Below are 20,760 nucleotides of genomic sequence, written 5' to 3'. Positions count from 1 at the left end.
TTATGAACAATTCGGTTTATGAACTTCACAAAACCGGAAGTAGTGTCCCGGTTTGTGAACTTTACCTCAGTCTAAGAACAGAATCTGAACGGTGGAAGGGCACCGGTGGCGGGAGGCCTCATTAGGGAAAGTGCGCCTCAGTTTAAGAACGGTTTCGGTTTAAGAACAGACTTCAGGAATGGATTAAGTTCGTAAACCGAGGTACCGTACCTCAGTTTACGAACTTAGGTTCAGGTACCACTGTATATAAACTACGTCTAAAATAGTACAGTAGAGCAATCCAAAAGCCATCTTAGCTCCTCTAAAGACTCTCGATATTTCCTCTGCCTCCTTAATCCTCCTTGGCTGAGAACAAATAGGCAGATAGCAATCAAAGGGAGTTCCTGAAGGAATTCCTCTCCTATATTTATGAATCTCCTTGATATTAATTGTCATTGTTTGCCCAGATGCTCTGCATTGAGGGATGTCTGAGGGGCATCCTGATTGTCTTATCAAATGCAAACGTTTTGTGTAAACTGTGTCTGGAACTATGTAAAACTTGCTAAAACCTCAGGAGTATCAGCACCTCGGCCTGCCAGAGCCACAGTAACCCCACCTTATGTGTGACGTAATTTCTGGCTGTTTGTAGAGGGAACTGTCCTTCTCCACACAAAAATGCAAACCCTGAAAAAGAGACGTTTCTTCTTGGTTGGGGTCTCTCTTGCCTCCTTGCTAGGAAGAGAGGAAACTCTTGCAGCAGAAAAATAAAGATCTGCCTTGCTTTCACTGCATCCTGCCTCCATCCATTCATCCCTGACCAATCATGGGCTTAGGGGACTCAGTCTCTTGGGGAGTTGGGCAGAAAAAGCCAACCACCCCTATTTTTTTCTGTATGGAGTTATGTGACCCCCCCGAGCCAAGGAGATAAGTAACTATACAACCTTTAGAAGACATCTGAAGGCAGCCCTGTACAATGGTACCTCAGGTTACATACGCTTAAGGTTACAGACTCTGGTAACGCAGCAATAGTACCTCAGGTTAAGAACTTTGCTTCAGGATGAGAACAGAAACTGCGTGGCGGCAGCGGGAGGCCCCATTAGCTAAAGTGGTACCTCAGGTTAAGAACAGTTTCAGGTGAAGAACGGACCTCCAGAACGAATTAAGTTCTTAACCCGAGGTACCACTGTATAGGGAAGTTTTTTATGTTTAATGTTTTATGTGCTTTTATATATGTTGGATGGGGGGTATAAATAATAAAATTATTGTTATTATTATGATTTAGGACATCCCATTTTCATTGGAGGGTATGTGTTAAGTGGATGGATGTCGCCAGGGGAGTGAAACACCCGCTGCTTCTGCCCTCAGCCACAGCCTCAGGATCAACAAGAAGGGATAGAGAGAAGTCGCCATCCCTGAGTTATTGCTACATTTCTTCACTTTATTTTTACCCGGCTTCCTACAAATGTTAATCGTTTGTGCCAGCAGCACCCACAGACTTGGGGAATGAGCTCTCTGAATATCTGAAGCTCGTCAACCCTCTTGGCTTTGTGGAGGGGAGGCAATGCCTATTTAGGGGAATGGATTTCCAGTTCCTGAGGTCTGCTGCACATTTGACTACAAGCAGAGAGGCTGGTGCTCATAGGGCCTGGTGGGGCGGTAGGCAGGGAGCCCAACAGTAGGTGGCGCCAGAGCCAATGAGAGGCAGACCCAACAAGGTCTAGTTTTGTCCCCAGCCTCCTTCCTTCCTACTGAATTCTACAGGGCCAATGCTGAGACTATGCAGGAGGAGGAAGCGGACAGCCAGGGCCCCTGGACTGGTTGTTGTAAGAAGGCAGACAGGTGGGGACTGGCTGAGAGCAGGATGAAGATGGTGGAGCAGTGGCTCATTTACTCTAATGGAGCAGCTTCCACCGCTAACCGCAGTAGATGGGAAGCAGAGCTCTCTCCCACTGTCTCTGCTGCCAGAACCACTACTGTTTGGATAGTGTGCCCTTCTCCATCAGATCAGGACTCAGTTTAGGTCTCATTTAAATCCGTGTTTTCAGCTGCAACTAAGCGGAACATACAGAATCCAGCTCTGTGTAACTCTTAAGGACTGGCGTCTTAAGTCTGCAAATTTTCCTCTTTCTGATCTCTTACCTTTTGTGATTTCCAAGCCTGAGGGCAAAGACTGCCTCGTCTTAAGTCTGTGTGCTTCGTAAAATAAACTGCAGATGTATTTAAATTGCCTAGTAATCATTTGGTACTGGGCAACAAACAAGTGGTAATAATTTGCAGAAGGGTAGCCACGCATCAGGTGAGCATCTTCGTCCAATGCCATCCAGTCAGTTGTCTCAGGGAAGCAGATATCAAGTCCCCCTGACCAGGATGTTGTCAGCGGCTCTGTTCCTAGGAAAGAATAGTTCCAGGGAGGGCAAAAGAGATAGAAGTGCCACTGACATTGGCTGTAACTTTTCAGAACTTGAACTCGTGCTTGTTTCCCCCTCTTCCCCCTCATTCCCTTTTCCTCATGTGTTTTGTCTCTTTTAGATGGTGAGCCTGAGGGCAGAGACTGTCCTGGCCCTGATTTCTGCAAGCCAGTCACTGAGTCTTTTTGGCTAGAGAATGGGTTGTAAGTGCCATAAATAAATAAATAAACACTAAATAAGCTTGCCAATTCAGGATTACACCATGCATCTGATGAGAGACTGTGGTCCAGCAAAGCGCTTATGCCACAATACATTTTGTTAGACGTTAAGGTGCCACAAAACTCTAGGGGAAGGCCTGACAGGCAGTAATAAGGCAGATGTTTTGCCCCAAAGGTCTCCTAGGTTCAACCCCTGAAATCTTCAGTTAGGCTAGGAAACACCCCTTCTTATTTGCTGCCAGCAAATTGTAGGCACTTTTGTAAGTGATAAATAATAATGCTAATACTGCTGCGGTTTGCTGTTTTTTAAAACTCAGTTCCTGCTGGTGGTTTTTTTTGAAAAGGTGTGGGGGAAAGACCATGCTGAGGTTTGGAAAGACATGATGGGAAACTTTGCGGGGGGGGGGAGCTGCACCCCCCTCCCCTTCATAAAGCTGTTTCGATAGCACAAAAATGTGGCTAAATGTACACCCTGCAGAACAGAAGCCAGACACAAGGAATTTTGTTTTTGTTTTTTTCTTTTCTCTTGCAACCAGCAGGTGCATAAAAATTCATTCTGGTCAACAGTACTCAATTGATAAAAGTCGCACGTCTGCAAGAGATTCAGGCTAAGTTAAGAGGGATACAGTGTAGAAAGCTGGCGGTGGTTTGGCGAGTTCCTTGGGTGAGGGTGGCTTTCTCCTGCAGAAAACTTTGCTGCTGGGTCTCAACTGCACACTAGTGATGGCTGGTGCCCATTGGGACTGGTAGTGTGGAAGGCAGGGAGGCCAACAGCAGGTGAAGCCAGAGCCAATGACATGTGGAGTTGCTTCTGATTGGTTGATAAGTAAGGAAGCAGGTAGCTAGGAGGTGCCTGCAATTAGCCAGGCATAGCCCCATTTAATAAACCAGCCTCACAGAGCACACACACCAGACACGCAGTGAGGAAAGGAAGAGTGAGAAATGCAAAACTTGCGTATGTAGCTCATGTCTCACTTTTCGCTGCATAGTGAAGAGGGACTCCTGGAGTCCAGAGGAAGGGTCAGGTATATCCTTCATGCCATACAACCGATGCATGCTACCATCAGCAGCAATAGGTAAAGGGACCCCTGATAATAATAATAATAATTAATAATAATAATAATAATAATAATAATAATAATAATAATAATAATTTATTATTTATACCCCACCCATCTGGCTGGGTTTCCCCAGCCACTCTGGGCGGCTTCCAACAAAACACTAAAATACGATAACCTATTAAACATTAAAAGCTTCCCTAAACAGGGCTGCCTTCAGATGTCTTCTAAAAGTTTGGTAGTTATTTTTCTCTTTGACATCTGGTGGGAGGGCATTCCACAGGGCGGGCGCCACTACCGAGAAGGCCCTCTGCCTGATTCCCTGTAATTTGGCTTCTCGCGGCGAGGGAACTGCCAGAAGGCCCTCGGCGCTGGACCTCACGATGGAGGTGGAGACGCTCCTTCAGGTGGGTCCAGTCATGGCCGACTCTGGGGTTGCAGCGCTCATCTCGCTATATTGGCCGAGGGAGCCGGCATACAGCTTCTGGGTCATGTGGCCGGCATGACTAAGCCGCTTCTGGCGAAGCATAGCAACGCATGGAAATGCAGTTTACCTTCCCGCTGGAGCGGTACCTATTTATCTACTTGCACTTTGACGTGCTTTCGAACTGCTAGGTTGGCAGGAGCAGGGACCGAGCAACGGGAGCTCACCCCGTCACAGGGATTTGAACCGCCGACCTTCTGATTGGCAAGTCCTAGGCTCTGTGGTTTAACCCACAGCGCCACCCGCGTCCCTATCAGCAGCAATAGGTAAGGCTAATTTTCCTGATACTTTGGCCTATGCTATGATCTCACTTGCACACAAAAAACCCAAGACACTGAGGTGGCAAAAGTGTTATTGGGCAGCAATGCTTCCAACTGCATATGAGGGATTTACATGATTGTTCCTGTGTGTGTGTGTGTGTGTGTGTGTGTGTGTGTGTGTGTGTTTGAGAGAGAGATGGATAGGTGAGTGGGTGGGTAGGTGAGTGGATGCCCAGTGAATATTTCCCATGTGGAAAGATATAGCCACAAGAACCACCCACTTACTTGCTGAAATGATGCTGCCCATGAACTGTTTTTCAACCTCTCATCTACTGTTTGTGTGAACTAAATCTAAGGATCAAGTGACACATGCTTTTCAAAATACATAAATAACTTCCTCTCTCTTTTAAGAAATGGCAGCTGTGGAGACCTCATATCAGCATTGGGATCACAACATGCAGCAAGAGTCCCCCCCACTTCCTATCCCACCTCCTCCTGCTTTTTGCCCCCCAGGGGTGCTATTTGCATCACCTTCAGGGGAATTAGCAAGGAGGGATATTTAAAGCAGGGAAACGGAGTGGAAACCAGCCCCCCTGAGCCAACATAGCCAAAGTTCAGAGGAGATGGGAGTTGGGGTGTTTGTGTACAGAGGTCCCCCACTTCCCCATGGGTTCCTCCCCTTGTTCTTTGATCCTGATGAGGCCCCCGCTTGGACAGGTGTTTTTCCTAATGCAGAAGGACTGGTGCACATTAAACACTAAGCCTTTTTAAAAAGCAAACTTAACATAAAACTGCAGTTGGTCCTGATGAATTGCACTGATGTGTAAAGAAGGAAAACAGCAGGTGCATATAAAATAACATGAAAATTGCCACTCGTACTTCAGTTCCAAAACAGGCATTAGAGAGGCAGACAGACGCTCGTACTGGGGCTGAGGCAGAGAACCACACACCCATTTTCACTTTGCCAGTGACTGCATCTTTGACAGGGAGAAGTATTAAATACTAAGAGCTGGCCCTCCTTTTACAAGTGGGAAGCAATGGATAGTATTGCCACCTGCAACTGGAAGCTGACTGTTTTCAGGCTACCCAACCTTAGGCCACAGACAGCATTGATATACCTTGAAGGGATAAACCCAGGAAGCTACAAGGAACTTGGGTGAGATCCTGCCACAAACACTAGCTTGCGACCTGGAATGATGCTCAGAAGAGATGCTGGGTGGAAAGCCAGCTGCTATTTACCCCTTTGGGGCGAAACCTTAACAGATGTGTGCCTGGTAGAATAAATAAAACTGCAATGCACTGGAGCCTAGTCTCTCAAACACCCAATGTTCTTGAATACATTTGGGGTGTTTTTTAAACAAACGTATCTTGGAGGGTTGCTTTTCTTTCTTTCTTAGATATCAAAATCTACTGGGCATCAAATATTTATCCAGTGTGGTGGCAGAGATGACAGAATATGAGCATTTTGGGGGGTTTGGAGAACAATGAAGCTCCAAGGGCGTAAAAGCACTGTGCTTATTGCTGGCACATCAAAAGCAGCTACAGTTCAGAGAGGGGCTTCTGGAATCTAAAGGAGGGAAGTTTGCAGTACTTCGCAAGATGCAATCTGGGAGTTAAATGCTTGTTTTTGCAGATCCATAAAAAACCACCAGTAAATAACATGCTGGGTCATCTATCAGCCAATGAGCAATGCTCGGTGCCATTAGGTAATCAGCAACCTATGGACCAAACCCTGGCCTACAAAATCATCACTTTGCCCATGACCTCTTTAACCATCACTCTTAAGCCAGGCCTTTGCCCCACACTTAGGGACTTCTTCAAGTTCTAAAGCATTCTCTGGATATTGTTGGATTTTAGCAACAGCCCAGGACAGAAATTTACTAGGCGAAGCTTTTTCTTTGGCTATTTCCATGCCTCAAAAAGCCCATCACCTGCATGGAAGCCTAGCATTAAAAGGCCCAGGAGTGGCAATTTGAGGCTTAGCGCATCATAGCTCCAGAATATCTGCAGACGATTTTGCTGATAGGCAAAATGGCAGCACGATATGAGTCACCTAGTGATTGTTTAGGAGAGTTCAAAATGCCATCATCTGCTCTAACCACCACAGACATCTTTCCCAGAGGAAGCAGATCCATGGGATCTCTGTGGATCTCCTGCTTAGTTGAAAAGCATTCCCAGTATGCCTGCAGACAGTCTGTGTGTGTGCGTGCGGTACTATAGGAAAACCCAAAGAGGACCCTGAATGTCATTCACACATTCTGAAACAGTGCAAGGGGGCATGTTTTGCACCAAAGAGGGCGGGCTCTAGAATTTTCTTTCAAAACCAGCTGTAAAGGTACAGGCTTGGTCCTGTCCTTCAACATGTTGTAAAACCGCATCTGAAAAGCATGGGCACTGAAGACTTAAGATGTAACCATCAAATTACTTGATTTGGCTCCCTGCTTAAGGTTTTCCCAGCAGAAAGAGGAGCCTCAGGGCAGGGAGACACAAAAGGACTGTGGAGCAGAGAGGTTTCTCTTTGAGGCAAGCCAGAGATTTATATTGAGAGCAAAAAAAGAGAGATTACCAAGAGGAAAACTCCAGTGAAAGAGAAATGAGGGTTTCCCCACTCGTTTGACCAAGGGGACTGAGCGGGGGACCTACATGCTACAAGGAATTTGGAGCTGGCACAGAAAATTGGCAGCCCCACAGCAAAGGCCCCCACCCCTCCCACTGTCATGATGCCATTGTGGTGTGCAGTTCTGCTACCCAACGCTGTGGGGCAGGAATTGGGGGTGGGGTGGGGGACAACACAAACAGCAGCGGTGTCAGGTGTGGTTGTGACCAGGGAACACTTGGCATCTCCTCTGTGAGGCTGGTGAGAGCTGTAGTCCAAAACATCTGGAGGGCACCAGCTTGGTGAAGGCCGTGCTAAGTAAACATTTCCTGGATTGATCAGCTGCCTGGTAGATACATGTGAGCCAGGCTCAGTCGACAGCTGTGTCCGATGCCAAGCACCAGCAGCTGGTTGTGGAAACACTGTGTTGCTTAAGGGAACCATGATGCAGTGCAGTCTTCCCACGGCTATACAATCCAACTGTCAGTGATTTTCTAATACCGGGAAGGGCCTTAAAAGCATAGACTTGTGTCACCCAGCGAGGGATCCAGCACCACCATTCTAGGCCGACAATTAAAACTGTGCTGATAGCTGCACATCTCAATATATCCTAGTGAAAGATGGCTGGGGGGCATCTTGAAGGAGCTCTTCCAGACCCAAGGCTCTCTGTCCCCCTCTTCCCTCCCCCCATTGCCCTGTGCCACTGCCCCACACTCTCCTTGTTACTCCCAGGGTCCAACGTACTGGCTGTCAAGGCTTCTGGTTGAGAGTGCATTACGTCCTGGATGAGACTGCAATACGTAATGCAGCATCGGGAGGAATCTACTGGGAGAGGGAAGGGCTGGGACTGGGGTGCTGGCAGTCACTGGGAAATAAATTGATGTACGTGTCAGATGAGGAAGTTGGCTAGCCTGCCTGGCGCTCCCATTAACACCACTTCAGGCTCTTCTGCGGCTGGCAGCTGGCAAGGGAGGCGATGACAAAGGGGAATGCTTTAAAAGCAGGTTTTGTTTTAAACTGTCCGGAGCGAAAGGGGCTAATGCTGTCCAGTCCTCTGAAGCTCGCTCCCTTCTACAGCAGGTGGGATATGAGCAACGGACACTGTGGTATATTGGTCTTTTTGCCGCTCCCCTACCCCAAGCTCTAAAAAAAAAAAAAACTCAGGCAAAAAAGGGATCTACCTGGAAATCCCCAATACTGGTAAGTTTTATTTCCTTGGCGTTGATAGAACGGCGGTTCACAAAGCTCACCTGATATACGAGTGCCTATTTGCAAGCAATCCTATTGGGGTGGGGGGAGAGGAAACAGCAGAATTAGCCCAGCTGCAGGTGGGAAGAGCTGGGATGGTTTTTGCAAGCACTGTAGATGTACAGGGAATGAACGCCATCACTGTGGCAATAGCTGCTTCTCATCTCTACCTGTATCTTGGTACACATGAACCAGGTTTTTTTGGGGGGGGTACCTTTTGGCAACCCAGCTGTTGTTGTACAACATTTCCCATCAGCCTTGCCTCTCGGCCGTGCCGACTGAGACCAATGGGCAATGCTGTTCACCAATAGCTGGAGGGCAAAAGGTTTCCGGCTCCTGACATTTAATGGTTCCCCTTGTGTGGAACTGGTCCTGCCTGCATGCCGAAGAGAGGTATCTTTATTCTATGTGCAGTTTGCATCCCAAAATCATGCAGGGAGAAGGGTTGAGATGGAAACTTCCCCATGTGGAGATAGCACAGGGGAGGAACCCAACAACCAACACCCCTCGCCTATCATGTTAAGTGTGCAGGAACAGTTGATTATTCTATCTGCTGCTAAAAGATTCCTTTTTTTAAAAAAAAATTATCCGAGCTGTTTACTAGGGATGCAGAAATATGCTCCGTTTACCATGTACATATTTACACAACTATTTTAAAACAAAGGGTAAGTTTTAAAAAGTAGGGCTTGAGAGAGGGAGCCCTGCCACTGCAAGAGCAAACCCTACTGGAAAGAGAGACCTCTTTATCTGTCCTGGCACCTTCAAAACAAGGGAGTGTGACACACAAAAACTGCCCTGGTGACACTCTTCCTGATGGGGTGAGGAATGGTGGGCCTGCTGAATGATGTGTGCCCTACTATTGACCCAAACACACTCTGGGTCCTGCTGCCATTTCCCCATCCTCCGACACCACCGCCACAGCTACTTCTTCCTTCCTAATCTGTTGGGGTCTGAAACAGAAACTGGGACTGCTGAGGAGGACAGCCAACCAGACACACTGAGGCAGAGAGTCAGGGGGCTTCCTAAACCGCCTTTGGGTCCCTCAGTAGGCTTTTTTGGGGGAGTATCTTCCTCACAGTGTGGCCCAGAGGAGTTACCTTGGCCTACCCTGGACAACTGGGGCCCTGGGGAGAGGGGGACTTCCAGGTTGCCCATAGCAAGAGACCCAGTATAACCACTCAAAATGCAGGACACGGCGCAAAGATGAGAGAGTACCGGGAGGCACATTGTGCCTGAGAGCAGCATGCCAGAGATCAGACTTAAGACTCCATCTTTTAAGCTACCACCTGCAGCCTTGGTGGCCTTCTTTTGCTGCCTCCTTCTTGTCAGTTACGTCCCAACAGAGGCCTGTGTGCGAAGCTCCCTGATGCAAACGGTGCTCCAAGAAGAATTAAATGTCCCAGAAGCCTTTGAGCTCTCCCGGGATGGAAATAGTGTACCGAAAACCCATCGCTGCAGAAACAAGACGCTGGAGAAGAGGTTGGCCGGACAGTCCTCCTGCTGCTGGAGAGGAACCAGGGACGCAACGGCACAGACAGCTTTCCTGAGGCGCCGCCTTGAGCTTCCCCCCACCGAAAGAAACGTTTCTGGTTTTTTTAAAAGCCATTTAGCTGCAAGACAATCAGATGCGGTAAAAAGTTTAGGGGAGCCTTGAGATATGTCAAGCAGCAGAGTGGATTTCCTAAAGCTATAGCTGGAAGGAAAGCGGGGAGCGGGGGACAGTGTCAGCACTCCCTGAGTGTGGGAAATGTACTTTTTGGGGATGGGAGGAAATGGGTGGAATGAGAAGGTGAGTCCTGCCCATGCCAGCTGGATGACTCTAGGACTATTTCTGCTTTTGCTGGTGAAATGGTCATCTTCCTCCGACACCACCTTGCCCCGCAGGGAGAGTCAGGGAGGAGGAGGGGGAATCCAGTCTTCGGCGGGGTGTGTGTGTGTGTGCTGTCTTCTTCCCCTGGCCTCCATTTCTTCCTGGGTGTGCAAATGAAGCTGGTGTTCTACCTTCGGGTGGAGAAATGGCAGAGGAGGAGGAGGAGAGAAGGAGAAGGCCCCGCTTCTCCTCTTGTTTCACTTATTCTTCGCCATCACCTTGTAGAGTGTGACTCCCACAACGGCGGCGACCGTAGCTCCCAAAGCTACCCGGATCCAGAAAGAGGCGGCTCCCAGGTTGATGTCGTTCAAGTGCCTGCGAGGCAAAAAAGGGAAGCAGCGTTTCAGCCCAAATGATAAATGCAAACAGGGGTGGATGGAAGGAGGAGGTGTATGGTCGTGACTTCCCCCCAAGTATGCTGGAAAGTGTAGTTTGTTAAGTGGGCTGGGCGTTGTTAGGAGACCCCTAGTCCCCAAAGAGAGCTACAACAATTCCCAGGGTTCCCTAGGAAGAGGGACTATTAAACCACTCTCAGGACCCATAACAAACTACACTTGCCAGCATTCTTTGGGGTAAGCCATGACTGTTTAAAGTGGCATCATAAGATAAGATAAGAAAGAAAGAGGGGGGTTCGCTGTACCTGATCTGAAACTCTATTATGAAGCAGCGTGTTTATGTTGGATAAAGGAGTGGATAACCCAGGAGAACCCAGATTTGTTAGATTTGGAGGGGCACAACAATAGATTTGGATGGCACTCCTATCTTTGGTATGGTAAGGCAAAAGTGCATAAAGGGTTTACAAATCATGTGATAAGGATGAAACGGTTAAATCTGGATGAAATGATTAAATGGGCACAGGATATCGGTCATAATATCATGTTTGCTGACTGGGAACAGTTGTGGACCACAGGTATGAAATTTACGGCATGTAATGCCTTAAGAGAGAATATTATGAAAATGATATACAGGTGGTACATGACCCCAGTCAAGCTTGCAAAAATATATCATTTGCCCGATAATAAATGTTGGAAATGTAAAGAAATTGAAGGTACATTCTTTCACCTTTGGTGGACGTGCCCAAGAATCAAGGCTTTCTGGGAGATGATATATAATGAAATGAAATAGGTATTTAAATATACCTTCCTGAAGAAACCAGAGGCCTTCCTTCTGGGCATTGTCGGCCAATCGGTGCCAAAGAAGGACAGAACTTTCTTTATGTATGCAACAACAGCAGCAAGAATACTTATTGCAAAGTATTGGAAGACACAAGATCTACCCACCCTGGAAGAGTGGCAGATGAAGATGATGGACTATATGGAATTGGCGGAAATGACTGGCAGAATCCGAGACTTGGGAGAAGAGGTGGTGGAGGAAGACTGGAAGAAATTTAAAGACTATCTTCAGAAATATTGTAAAATTAATGAATGTTAAAATTATGTTCGGATTGGCAATAAGTGGTATTCAGCAACAAAAGTTAATAAGAATATGTAAAAATGAATTGATAAATGGATGAAAATATAGAGCAATAATATGTTATGATATAGAGTTAAGATAAATGAAAGAGGGTAAGGATTTGCTGAATTGATTATGTAAATGGGAATACAAAAAGGGGAGGTGTGAGGAGGTCAAGGAAACAAGCAAATGAGCTTAAAGATATCAAAAAATGGATTTGTTTTTTGTATTTTGTATTTTCTTTTTTTTCCTTCTCTATGTATTTGTGTATTTTTTGTATTTTTCTTATTTTTTGTTTTTCTTTTATTCTGTAAATCTCTGTTTTTTGTAAAACCCTAATAAATATCTTTTTAAAAAAATACAAATCATGTGATAAGGGGTGCTCTATTTGAAGTCTGGGACAGAAACAAGAATTTGTTGGAAAGGAAAACACCGTGGTGGGTGTCACCAATTGATATGTTAACAGTTAAAAAACTGAACATAGAAGGGAGAGGGGCCACCTATGAGGAGATTCTGATGAAGGCCGAAAAAGGTTGGAAATTGAAGCCTTATGATTGTATTGCTGGAAAATTGACAGGATGGTTGCAATACCATCAAGTCAATGATGTTTTTAAAGAGGACAAAAAATTAGGATTTGAAGACAAAAAATCAAAATTTCAAATAGACATTATAGAAAGTAAGTCTAAACTACTTTCAAAAATGTATAATCTCCTATTAGAATGGAATACAAAAGACGAACTTATAAAAGAGGCTATGATAAAATGGGCTATGGATCTAGGACACAACATAGACTATGATGTATGGGCCAAACTCTGGAACGAGAGTATAAAATTCACTGCTTGTTCTGCCTTAAAAGAGAATGTTATGAAGATGGTCTATCGTTGGTATCTTACTCCCACCAAATTGGCAAAAATGTACAGAACTAGTAGTAAAACTTGCTGGAAATGCAAGGAAAAGGATGGCGACTTCTTTCATATGTGGTGGTCATGTAATAAATTAAAAGAGTTCTGGGAATCGATTTATAACGAGTTAAAAAAGATGTTTAAGTATAGCTTTCCCCAAAAGCCGGAAGAATTCTTGCTAGGTTTGGTGGGAGAAGATATTAAGAAGACTGATCAAAGATTATATTTGTACGCAACAACAGCAGCTAGAATTCTGATAGCTCAAAAGTGGAAGCAACAGGAGATGCCGACAATAGGAGAATGGCAGATAAAGCTGGTTGAATACGCTGAGATGGCTAAATTGACACACAGAATACGCAATCAGGAGGAGACAAAGTACCAAAAAGAATGGTGTAAATTTTTGATCTATATAAGTGAGAACTGTACAAATTTAAAAACTTTGGCAGGATTGAAGTAAATCTTATGTCATGTTGTAATATCTGATCAAAGAAACTGTGAACTATAGAATAGAATAGGAAAACTGATGGAAGGGAAGGACGGAAGTCAACAGCTCTACGGAGCATAAAGTAGGATATATGTAATAAGATTTGATGTTTTACTGGTGTTGGTGGGTGATCTTAAATCTCAATAAAAATTATTTATAAAAAATAATAATAAAGTGGCATCATAATGCTTTAAAGGCACAGTGTGGCCTGAACCATTTCTCTTTATGAAGGTAGAATGTTAGGTTGTTGGGGTTGTTTTTTTAAAAAAGCATGGAGTCTCGCAAACAAAATACTAATGGGTCCTTTCCCCCCGTCACTCGTTATTTACACGCCAGGTAGGCTGGGCCAGAGGCATTACGCTAACACTATAAATAGCGTGGCAAGTTCTAAATAATTTGTAGCAGAAAAGAGCTATAGTTGTGCCTTTCTAGGTCATGCTGCTGTGGCACCTGTTCCCATTAATGGAGACCCACATGAAAGGGGGAGGGAATCTAACTTGAAAAAGCAGTGATCTATCTCTGCCTCTGGCACGAATTTTATGCGTTTTCCTAGGGAGGGGAAGGGGGTTAGGCAGGAAGGGTTGTTTACGCTGCTAGTCCTACGGAATACTGTCTGAAAGCCTGAAAGCAGCAGACCAGTTAGCAAGCCTAATTTGTTGCTGAGGAGAAAGCAGCCCCTTCCATGTAGGAATGGTGTAGGGAAGCACCACTTAGCAAAGACAAGTGCCATGCAGCCTTGCCTTACCAATCATGACCCTCACCTCTCACCTATCTGCAAGCGCAGCAACCAACACACCTCAAACTTAATGGCTGTCATGTTTCAGCATAAAGTGTCAGGAATGAATACAGGCATTCAGACTTTGTCTGGAGGCGTAAAATTGGTGCAGGACCGGGGAAAGCCGTGAGATATTTATCCAAGGTTTGGGGAAAGGTAAAACGGTCAGAAGGATACATGAAGCAGCCCGAAAGGAAGCTGAAGCAAAGGGGTGAATGAGGCAGGGTTAATAATATTGGGAGAGGAGAAGCAAGGGCTTAAGGGAAAAATAGGGAGGGGGGAGGCACTCAGCTACAGCTCCCATCCTGACAGCTACATTTCCAGCATCCAAATGTGATCTATACTGAACAAGACACGCTGGTTGGTAAAAGGAAAGATTTTTTTTTTAAAAAAAGGTCCTTGTAAACAAAAGGATATCATCAGTCACCCAGAGCATTTCGTTCCTAACTTCCCTTCAACATAAAATTAATTTTATTGCACTGCCTCCCTTTTCTTCTTCCCAGGCATATTAGGAAGATTTAAGAATTGTGGCATAAATAAATAAAGCTCTTAATGCAGGGCCCGAGACTGGCTCAATCTCCCCTGCCCTTTTTGGTTTAACTGGCTATAAATAATGGATTTATCATACTCCTTGGGGAGAAGCTTACATCTAATACCAGCGGGCAAAAAGCAGCGCGTTCCCTCACAAGCTCCTGGCTTGTTAAAATAACTGACTAGGCCCAAAGCCGCCATCGCAGCGTTGCTCCCAGAAGATGCCGGCTGCAGGGTAAGAACAACAGGGCTGTTCGCCAGGGCCAAATAACATTCACGATGCTGGGATGGCAAGCTTTTGAGTCACACAGAAATCCTCTTCAGGGTGTGCATTGAAAAACAGGGTTAGGGAAACTCTTTCAGCCCGAGGGCCACATTCCATTCTGGGTAGCCCCGAGGGCCGCATAAATTCACCCAACCAAAGCCCAGCTGCCCACTGAGGAGGACTATAACTAGAAGGAGAACGTTACTAACGGGAAGGTGGCAGCCGTGGCCAGTTTGGCGAAAGCGGCGAGGCTGGGTGGGCCCTGCCCACTGCAGGTGAAGTAAAATGGGGGCGGCAGGCGGTGCTTGTAGCAGAACTCGGCCGGCGAGAGGCCATGTTGTGGCGACGTCTCTGGCAGGTCTGCCTTGGAGGCCACGAAGAGGCAAGGGATCTGCCCATCCATGTAGTGCTGCTGCAGAGGAGATAGTTAACAAACGAATATCAAGAGAGGCTTTTCTGCTGGATCAGGCCAGTGGATCTGGCCCTGCGATCTGATCTCACCAGGTGCCTCAATGGCAAGCCTGCAGGCAGGTCCCAAGCGACACCACACAACAACTCAATTATAAGGGGAATAAAGTTGCTTTGCTGCTGCCAAGAAACCCTTGCTGATCAACTGCAAATTATCCAGAGATCTACCAGTAGATCCCAATCTACTTCTTGTTCACCCCTGCTTGTAGACTTGTCTCCCACCAGTAAACCTACTTGGATGTTCTTGAAAGCACTGGCCAAGCAAAGTGTGCTCCTAACCCCACTTCCCTGGGAGTAAGCTCCGCTGACTTCAATAGGACTTACTTTCTGAGGAGACACAGTTAGGATTTGCACTGCTAGCCGTCAGTCTGAACAGCTGCTCCTCAGCCAAGGGGGGAGCAGGGACAAGGGAAGGAGTACCTTATAAATGCTGGCACAATAGTTGAAAGACTTGTGGTCCGTCACATCGTACAATAAGCAGGCAACGTCGCAAGCTGCATCAGACGCCTTCGCAAACTCTGTCTCCACATTAATCTCGTGCAGCTGGCAAGAAATACAGGGAGGAAAGTATATCTGAAGCATTTCAGGACAGTCTTTCTTTTAACATAAAAAATATCTCTCATGTCGCTTCTTCTGAACAAGGGATGGCATTGTTCATTCTTACCAAAAGAAACACACAGACTTCAGGTAACAGATGCACAGGCAACTTGTACACTTAATGATGAATAGGCAATGTTCTTCCAGCTTCTGCTGCCCCTATCATTTCTCCCCTACTTCTCTCTCCCCCCCCCCCGCCACTAGAATGTAGACTGGAAGCTCCTTGGGGCAGGGACCTGTTTTCTATGTCACTTGTTACAATGCCATATACATTAATGACACGAAATAATTATAATAGCAATGAATATGGTAAAGTATATATTTTTTTAAATAGTTAACAGGAGCCAAGAGCAAAGTATTTTATTTACTGCCCTCACAACCTGCTTCTACACGGATGAGTGTCTACCAGAAGTCCCTGGTTCCTGGCCAGATCTGTGCCTGCCACATTAGCTGCTCCCAGACCACTCACTGCGTCCTCTGAAGAGCTACTCTGGGTATCAAAATTGACATGCCCCCCCCGCCACCCACATTTAAGAGAAGACATTGGAAGTAATACCATCAAACAGTTTTGGGAACCATCCCCCCTTTTTTTTCAAAAGTGGTGTATGATATATAGACCTCCTTGGGAACAGTAATTCAAGAAACGCCTATTCAACAGCCCTCTCTGGTCCAGAAGGGCAAACCCACTTTGCAGCCAATGACCAACTGTATCACAGAGCTAGGGGTAGGCAACCTTTTTGGTGCCACAGGCCAGATCCTTATCAGCATAAGGCCCTACGGGCCAAATATGAGAGGTAAGTGGAACATACTGGCTTAAGCAGCCACACCATGAAATATTTAACACCCCACTCTCCCCTTAGATGATGGGCAGGAGATTAAATGTTGCTGCACTGGCTGCAGGGAACTGGTGTGAACAGCCGCTGCAGTTGAACCTCACTCCCACCCCACCCATCAGCTGATGTCACTGACCCAGGTGGGCGTGGTTTTGAGAAAATGGGCCAAATTGGAACATCTAGCTGGCCAAGACTGGCCCAAGGATCAGACGTTCCCCAAGTGTCACAGAGAGAGAATCGCCACAGAAGTGAAGTTCGTGTGTATGGATATGTGAATGATGATGTACCTAACTCTCTTAGGTTAAAGGTGGGGTAAAGAAGCATTGACATTTTTATGACAATTGACTAAAAACTGACTTCCGTATTTAGGACTTAAGATCACTGTAAGTGAGCAAACTTACTATCAGATGCTTTTCCTGCCCATTGACTTGCACTGTGTTAATTGAATAGAAGGACTCCTTCCCCTCGGATTCCCTTTGGGCCTGGAAAAGGAAGGAGGAGCAGGGATTATTTTTATTTTATTTATTACCCAGAGGTTCATCACTCAGGAAATAACAGGCAGCAGAGGACAAGAGAGACTTTTAGACTCACAGCCAAGTTCTTCCCAAGGAAGGCTTGCAGGAATGCAGACTTGCCAGCACCTCGGGATCCAATCACTTTGCACAGGAAAACATTCCGATGTGTCTGGCCCTTCTCCAAGTCAATCCTTTTCTCCCGTGTAACTGGAGCAGAAGAAAAGAGGGGCTGGGTGAAATGATGAAGCCTTCCCTTCTTTCCTGCTGCTGGGGACACAGCCTCCAAGCAAGTGTTGTCTTTGCTGGACAGGAGGCAGCTATGATTTTATGGGTGCAATGCTACTGCAAGGCGTTCTACGTGGGGCTACCTTTGAAGGTGACCCGGAAAATACAACTAATCCAGAATGCGGCAGCTAGAATGGCTCCCAGTATGTTTCTGAGCACAATTCAAAGTGTTGGTGTTGACCTTTAAAGCCCTAAATGGCCTCGGCCCAGTATACCTGAAGGAGCATCTCCACCCCCATCGTTCAGCCTGGACACTGAGGTCCAGTGCCGAGGGCCTTCTGGCGGTTCCCTCGCTGTGAAAAGCCAAGTTACAGGCAACCAGGCAGAGAGCCTTCTCGGTAGTGGCGCCCGCCCTGTGGAACGCCCTCCCATCAGATGTCAAAGAGATAAACAACTGCCGGACATTCAGAAGACATCTGAAGGCAGCCCTGTTCAGGGAAGTTTTTAATGTGTGACATTTTAGTGTATTTTTGGTCTTTGTTGGAAGCCGCCCAGAGTGGCTGGGGAGACCCAGCCAGATGCGTGGGGTACAAATAATAAATTATTATTATTATTATTATCCATTGATCACTGGGAGCTGATGCCCATTGGGACTGGTGGGGTGGAAGGCGGGGGGGGGGGGCGCAACGGTAGGCAGATCCAGAGCCAATCGCAGGCGGAGCCAACTAATTCTGGTTTTGTTCCCACCTCTTCCCTGCCGAGTTCTACAAAGGCAACACTGAAATGCAGCAGCCTCCACCGCCCTTCATAACCATTGGAGGGGACAGAAAACCCACAATGCTCAGGCTCATTCTCCATTCAACATGGAAGCAGGTGCTCGATAGCTCTCGACAGAGGAGGGCAGCAAGCAGAAAGGGCAATAGCTGTGCCAGGACCGGGGAGTCCCCTCTCCTCCCGATTCCAAGGGGCGCTCAAGCAGGAGTGGGGCCCACCTGTGATGGCGTGGATCTGAGAGTCCTGCTCAGAGAAGATGGGGTAGCCAAGGTAAGCCAGGTGCTCCAGGCAGCGATGGACATCCAGGTAGGCAACCAGCCTAGGGGAAATCCAAACAGAGAGAAGGTTGCCCGTTACTGGGATCGCTGGGAGGGCCCGCTGCATGTGAAGCGGACAGGGTGATTGAGGGAGGAGGCAGAGAAGGGCTGCGCTTACGTCCACTGGCAGAGGAATCCATGCAGGGAAAGCAGGCCTTTATCAGTGGTGCATACCGTGTGGTAGAGCTCAGGCCCCCAGGGCATGTAGGGGAATACACTAAAGAAGCTGTGCAGCTCGGCGGGAGAGAGGGCTCCATCACCGTCCTAGAGACACGGAGGGGAAGAAAGAAATGGGCAGCTGAGTAGCAGCTTTCCATCGACTGGTAGAGGAAGTCTACCCATTGTCACACAGGGTGGGACCACACGTGGTTAGCAAGATTCAAACAGGCGGTCCCCGAAGTGTCCGTGTTAAATATTCACATTGGTTTTAAATGGCGGGTTTTTTAAAATTACTCCTTCAGTTTCTAATACTGCATTGCACTGCAATCTGAATTCTACGGAATGCAAATTGTGATACAATGAAGTACAACATGTAAGAGATAAGAGAGTTGTAACAGCTGTAAGCGGTAAGAGCTGTTCTACAGTGAAATAGACTATAGGCGGCAAGCGTTTTAGACACGTCAAATTGGTCACTGCCTATACTTCAGAAGGGGATGGACTCTCCTTCACTGGAGGTTTTTAAACAGACGTTGGATGGCCATCCATCAGGGATTCTTTAGCTGTGATTCCTGCATTGCAGGGGGTTGGACTAGATGACCCTCAGGGTCCCTTCCAACTCTACAGTTCTACAATTTTATGAAAATAAGCAATACAGAAACACAATCAATACAGCATCTAGCATAGCACAATACGATCGCTACAGCAGGCAGGGAAAAATCATTTAATGGCCCGCCGCAACCACCGGTCAAGACCACCAGCTATGTCCAAGTGGTCTGCAGGGTGGGTGGGAAGGTTTGGGCACTGCTGCTGTTTAAGTGACATCCCTTTGCTCAACTCTGGAATGGCCTACAAGCCTATTTAGGGGCAAGCAGGGCACAAAACAGCCAGACGCGACTCGAGTGCCAATGGCAATCATGCAGCGGAGATCAAAGAACTGCCACCCTTGGGGGGGGGGTGGCGGCACTGGCAGCAGCACTGTTATGCACAGCCAAGGCGTGTGTGCTTCTGTGAAGCTCACCTTGTCATGCTTCTCAAACATCTTCTGCAGGAACTGGTAACCAAAGTGATTCAGCTCCGTGGAGCTGTCATGAGGCACCCGGATTCTGAAAGAAAGGAGGGCAGCACTGGTCAAGGCAGGTCCTCAAGAAGCCTGGGACTTTTAGGGACTTCCGGGTTGGCGCCTCCGGTAATGGCGGAATTCCTCTGATCGGGAGGAATTTGCCTTGTGGAAATCCGGGTCTGGCTGCCACGGTGAAGGTGGAGACCCACTAAAAATCACAGGCGGGTGAAGCCTGTGAACGTGGGATTCGGCTGGCACCTTTTGCGCCTTCCCTACTTGCGGGGAAACCCGGTTTCGGGGATCCGGAGTGACGTGGGGTGAGCGGCGCGGTGCTTCGAATTGACTGCTTCTTCCATGGAGCGAAGCCGCATAGCTGTTGCCGGAGAGTGCTGACTTTTTCCTGTGGACAATTTGATCTTAAAGCAACTACCCGTGAGTAGAGCGGAGAATTGGATTTTTAAACGTCTTAATTTGGTGTCGAAACGGGGAGGTCCAAAACAGGAAGTCCACCTTCCCCTTTTGTAAATAGACTGAAGCAATGAGGATGCAAGCTGAAGTCTCGGAAAGCCTATTGTAAAGGACTAAATTTCCATCGGTAAAAAATACCAAACCCCCCTTGGTGGCAGAAGAAGAGGGGGGAAAGTTTTGGATTGAATATACCTGCAGGAGAGAGCGAACAGAGTTAAAATACCACCGCTCTGATCCTGGAAACGGGCTGCCAGCAGGACTGACGTGCTTTAGAATGCTCATTGACCGTGATTACAACGTTTACTGACAGCTAGTTAAATAAGAGAAATACATTGTTTCCATTGTCTCCGTCTGCGTTTAAAAAGGAGTAAAAGTAACTGAAAATTGAAACTAACTTTATTGTTTGAACTGTGTTTAAAAGGACTAATACAAATAGAAACTGTTTCCCTCTAGAGGAAGCCATTGAAACTGTTACAAGAGCTGAGCTGGGGGAATTTCCAGTTGCAAGATAAAAAGCTGTGAGATTCTGGGACTGACCTTGAATCGGTTAAGAATGTCGACAGAAGAGGCCTTAGTGGTTGCATTAAGTAAGATAAATGACTCACTGGAACAGCTTAACAAGAAGGTGGATGTGGTAACTACCGAAATCGATAATTTGGGACAAAAAGTGAACATCAATACAGAAACTATTCAGAAATTGATACAGGAATCTACTTTGACATGGCAAACTGCGGAGAAGGCTAGGGAGAAAGTTGTTGCTGTTGAACCTAAAGTAACACAATTGGAGAGAGAGAGAGAGTCCCAGCCTTACAGA

General features: G+C 46.8%; 1 protein-coding gene across 1 annotated transcript in view; it reads right to left on the bottom strand.

Moving 5' to 3' along the window:
- Positions 1-8,181: 8,181 nt before the first annotated feature.
- Positions 8,182-20,760, bottom strand: part of RHOT2 (ras homolog family member T2) — a 35,358-nt gene continuing 22,779 nt past the window's right edge. The window contains exons 12-19 of the mRNA XM_083585110.1: positions 19,437-19,521; positions 18,378-18,523; positions 18,161-18,261; positions 17,020-17,150; positions 16,830-16,910; positions 15,419-15,541; positions 14,740-14,942; positions 8,182-10,436 (exon numbers count right to left, since the gene is read on the bottom strand). Of these exons, the coding sequence (XP_083441236.1) occupies positions 10,319-10,436; positions 14,740-14,942; positions 15,419-15,541; positions 16,830-16,910; positions 17,020-17,150; positions 18,161-18,261; positions 18,378-18,523; positions 19,437-19,521 (988 nt within the window). The 3' untranslated portion in view covers positions 8,182-10,318. The remainder of the gene's footprint in view (positions 10,437-14,739; positions 14,943-15,418; positions 15,542-16,829; positions 16,911-17,019; positions 17,151-18,160; positions 18,262-18,377; positions 18,524-19,436; positions 19,522-20,760) is intronic.

Source organism: Podarcis filfolensis (genome assembly GCF_964270895.1).
Source record: "Podarcis filfolensis genome assembly, chromosome: 14".
Lineage (NCBI taxonomy): Eukaryota > Metazoa > Chordata > Lepidosauria > Squamata > Lacertidae > Podarcis > Podarcis filfolensis.
Note: the sequence above shows the minus strand (reverse complement) of the source record. Positions and strands in the feature narration are given on the sequence as shown.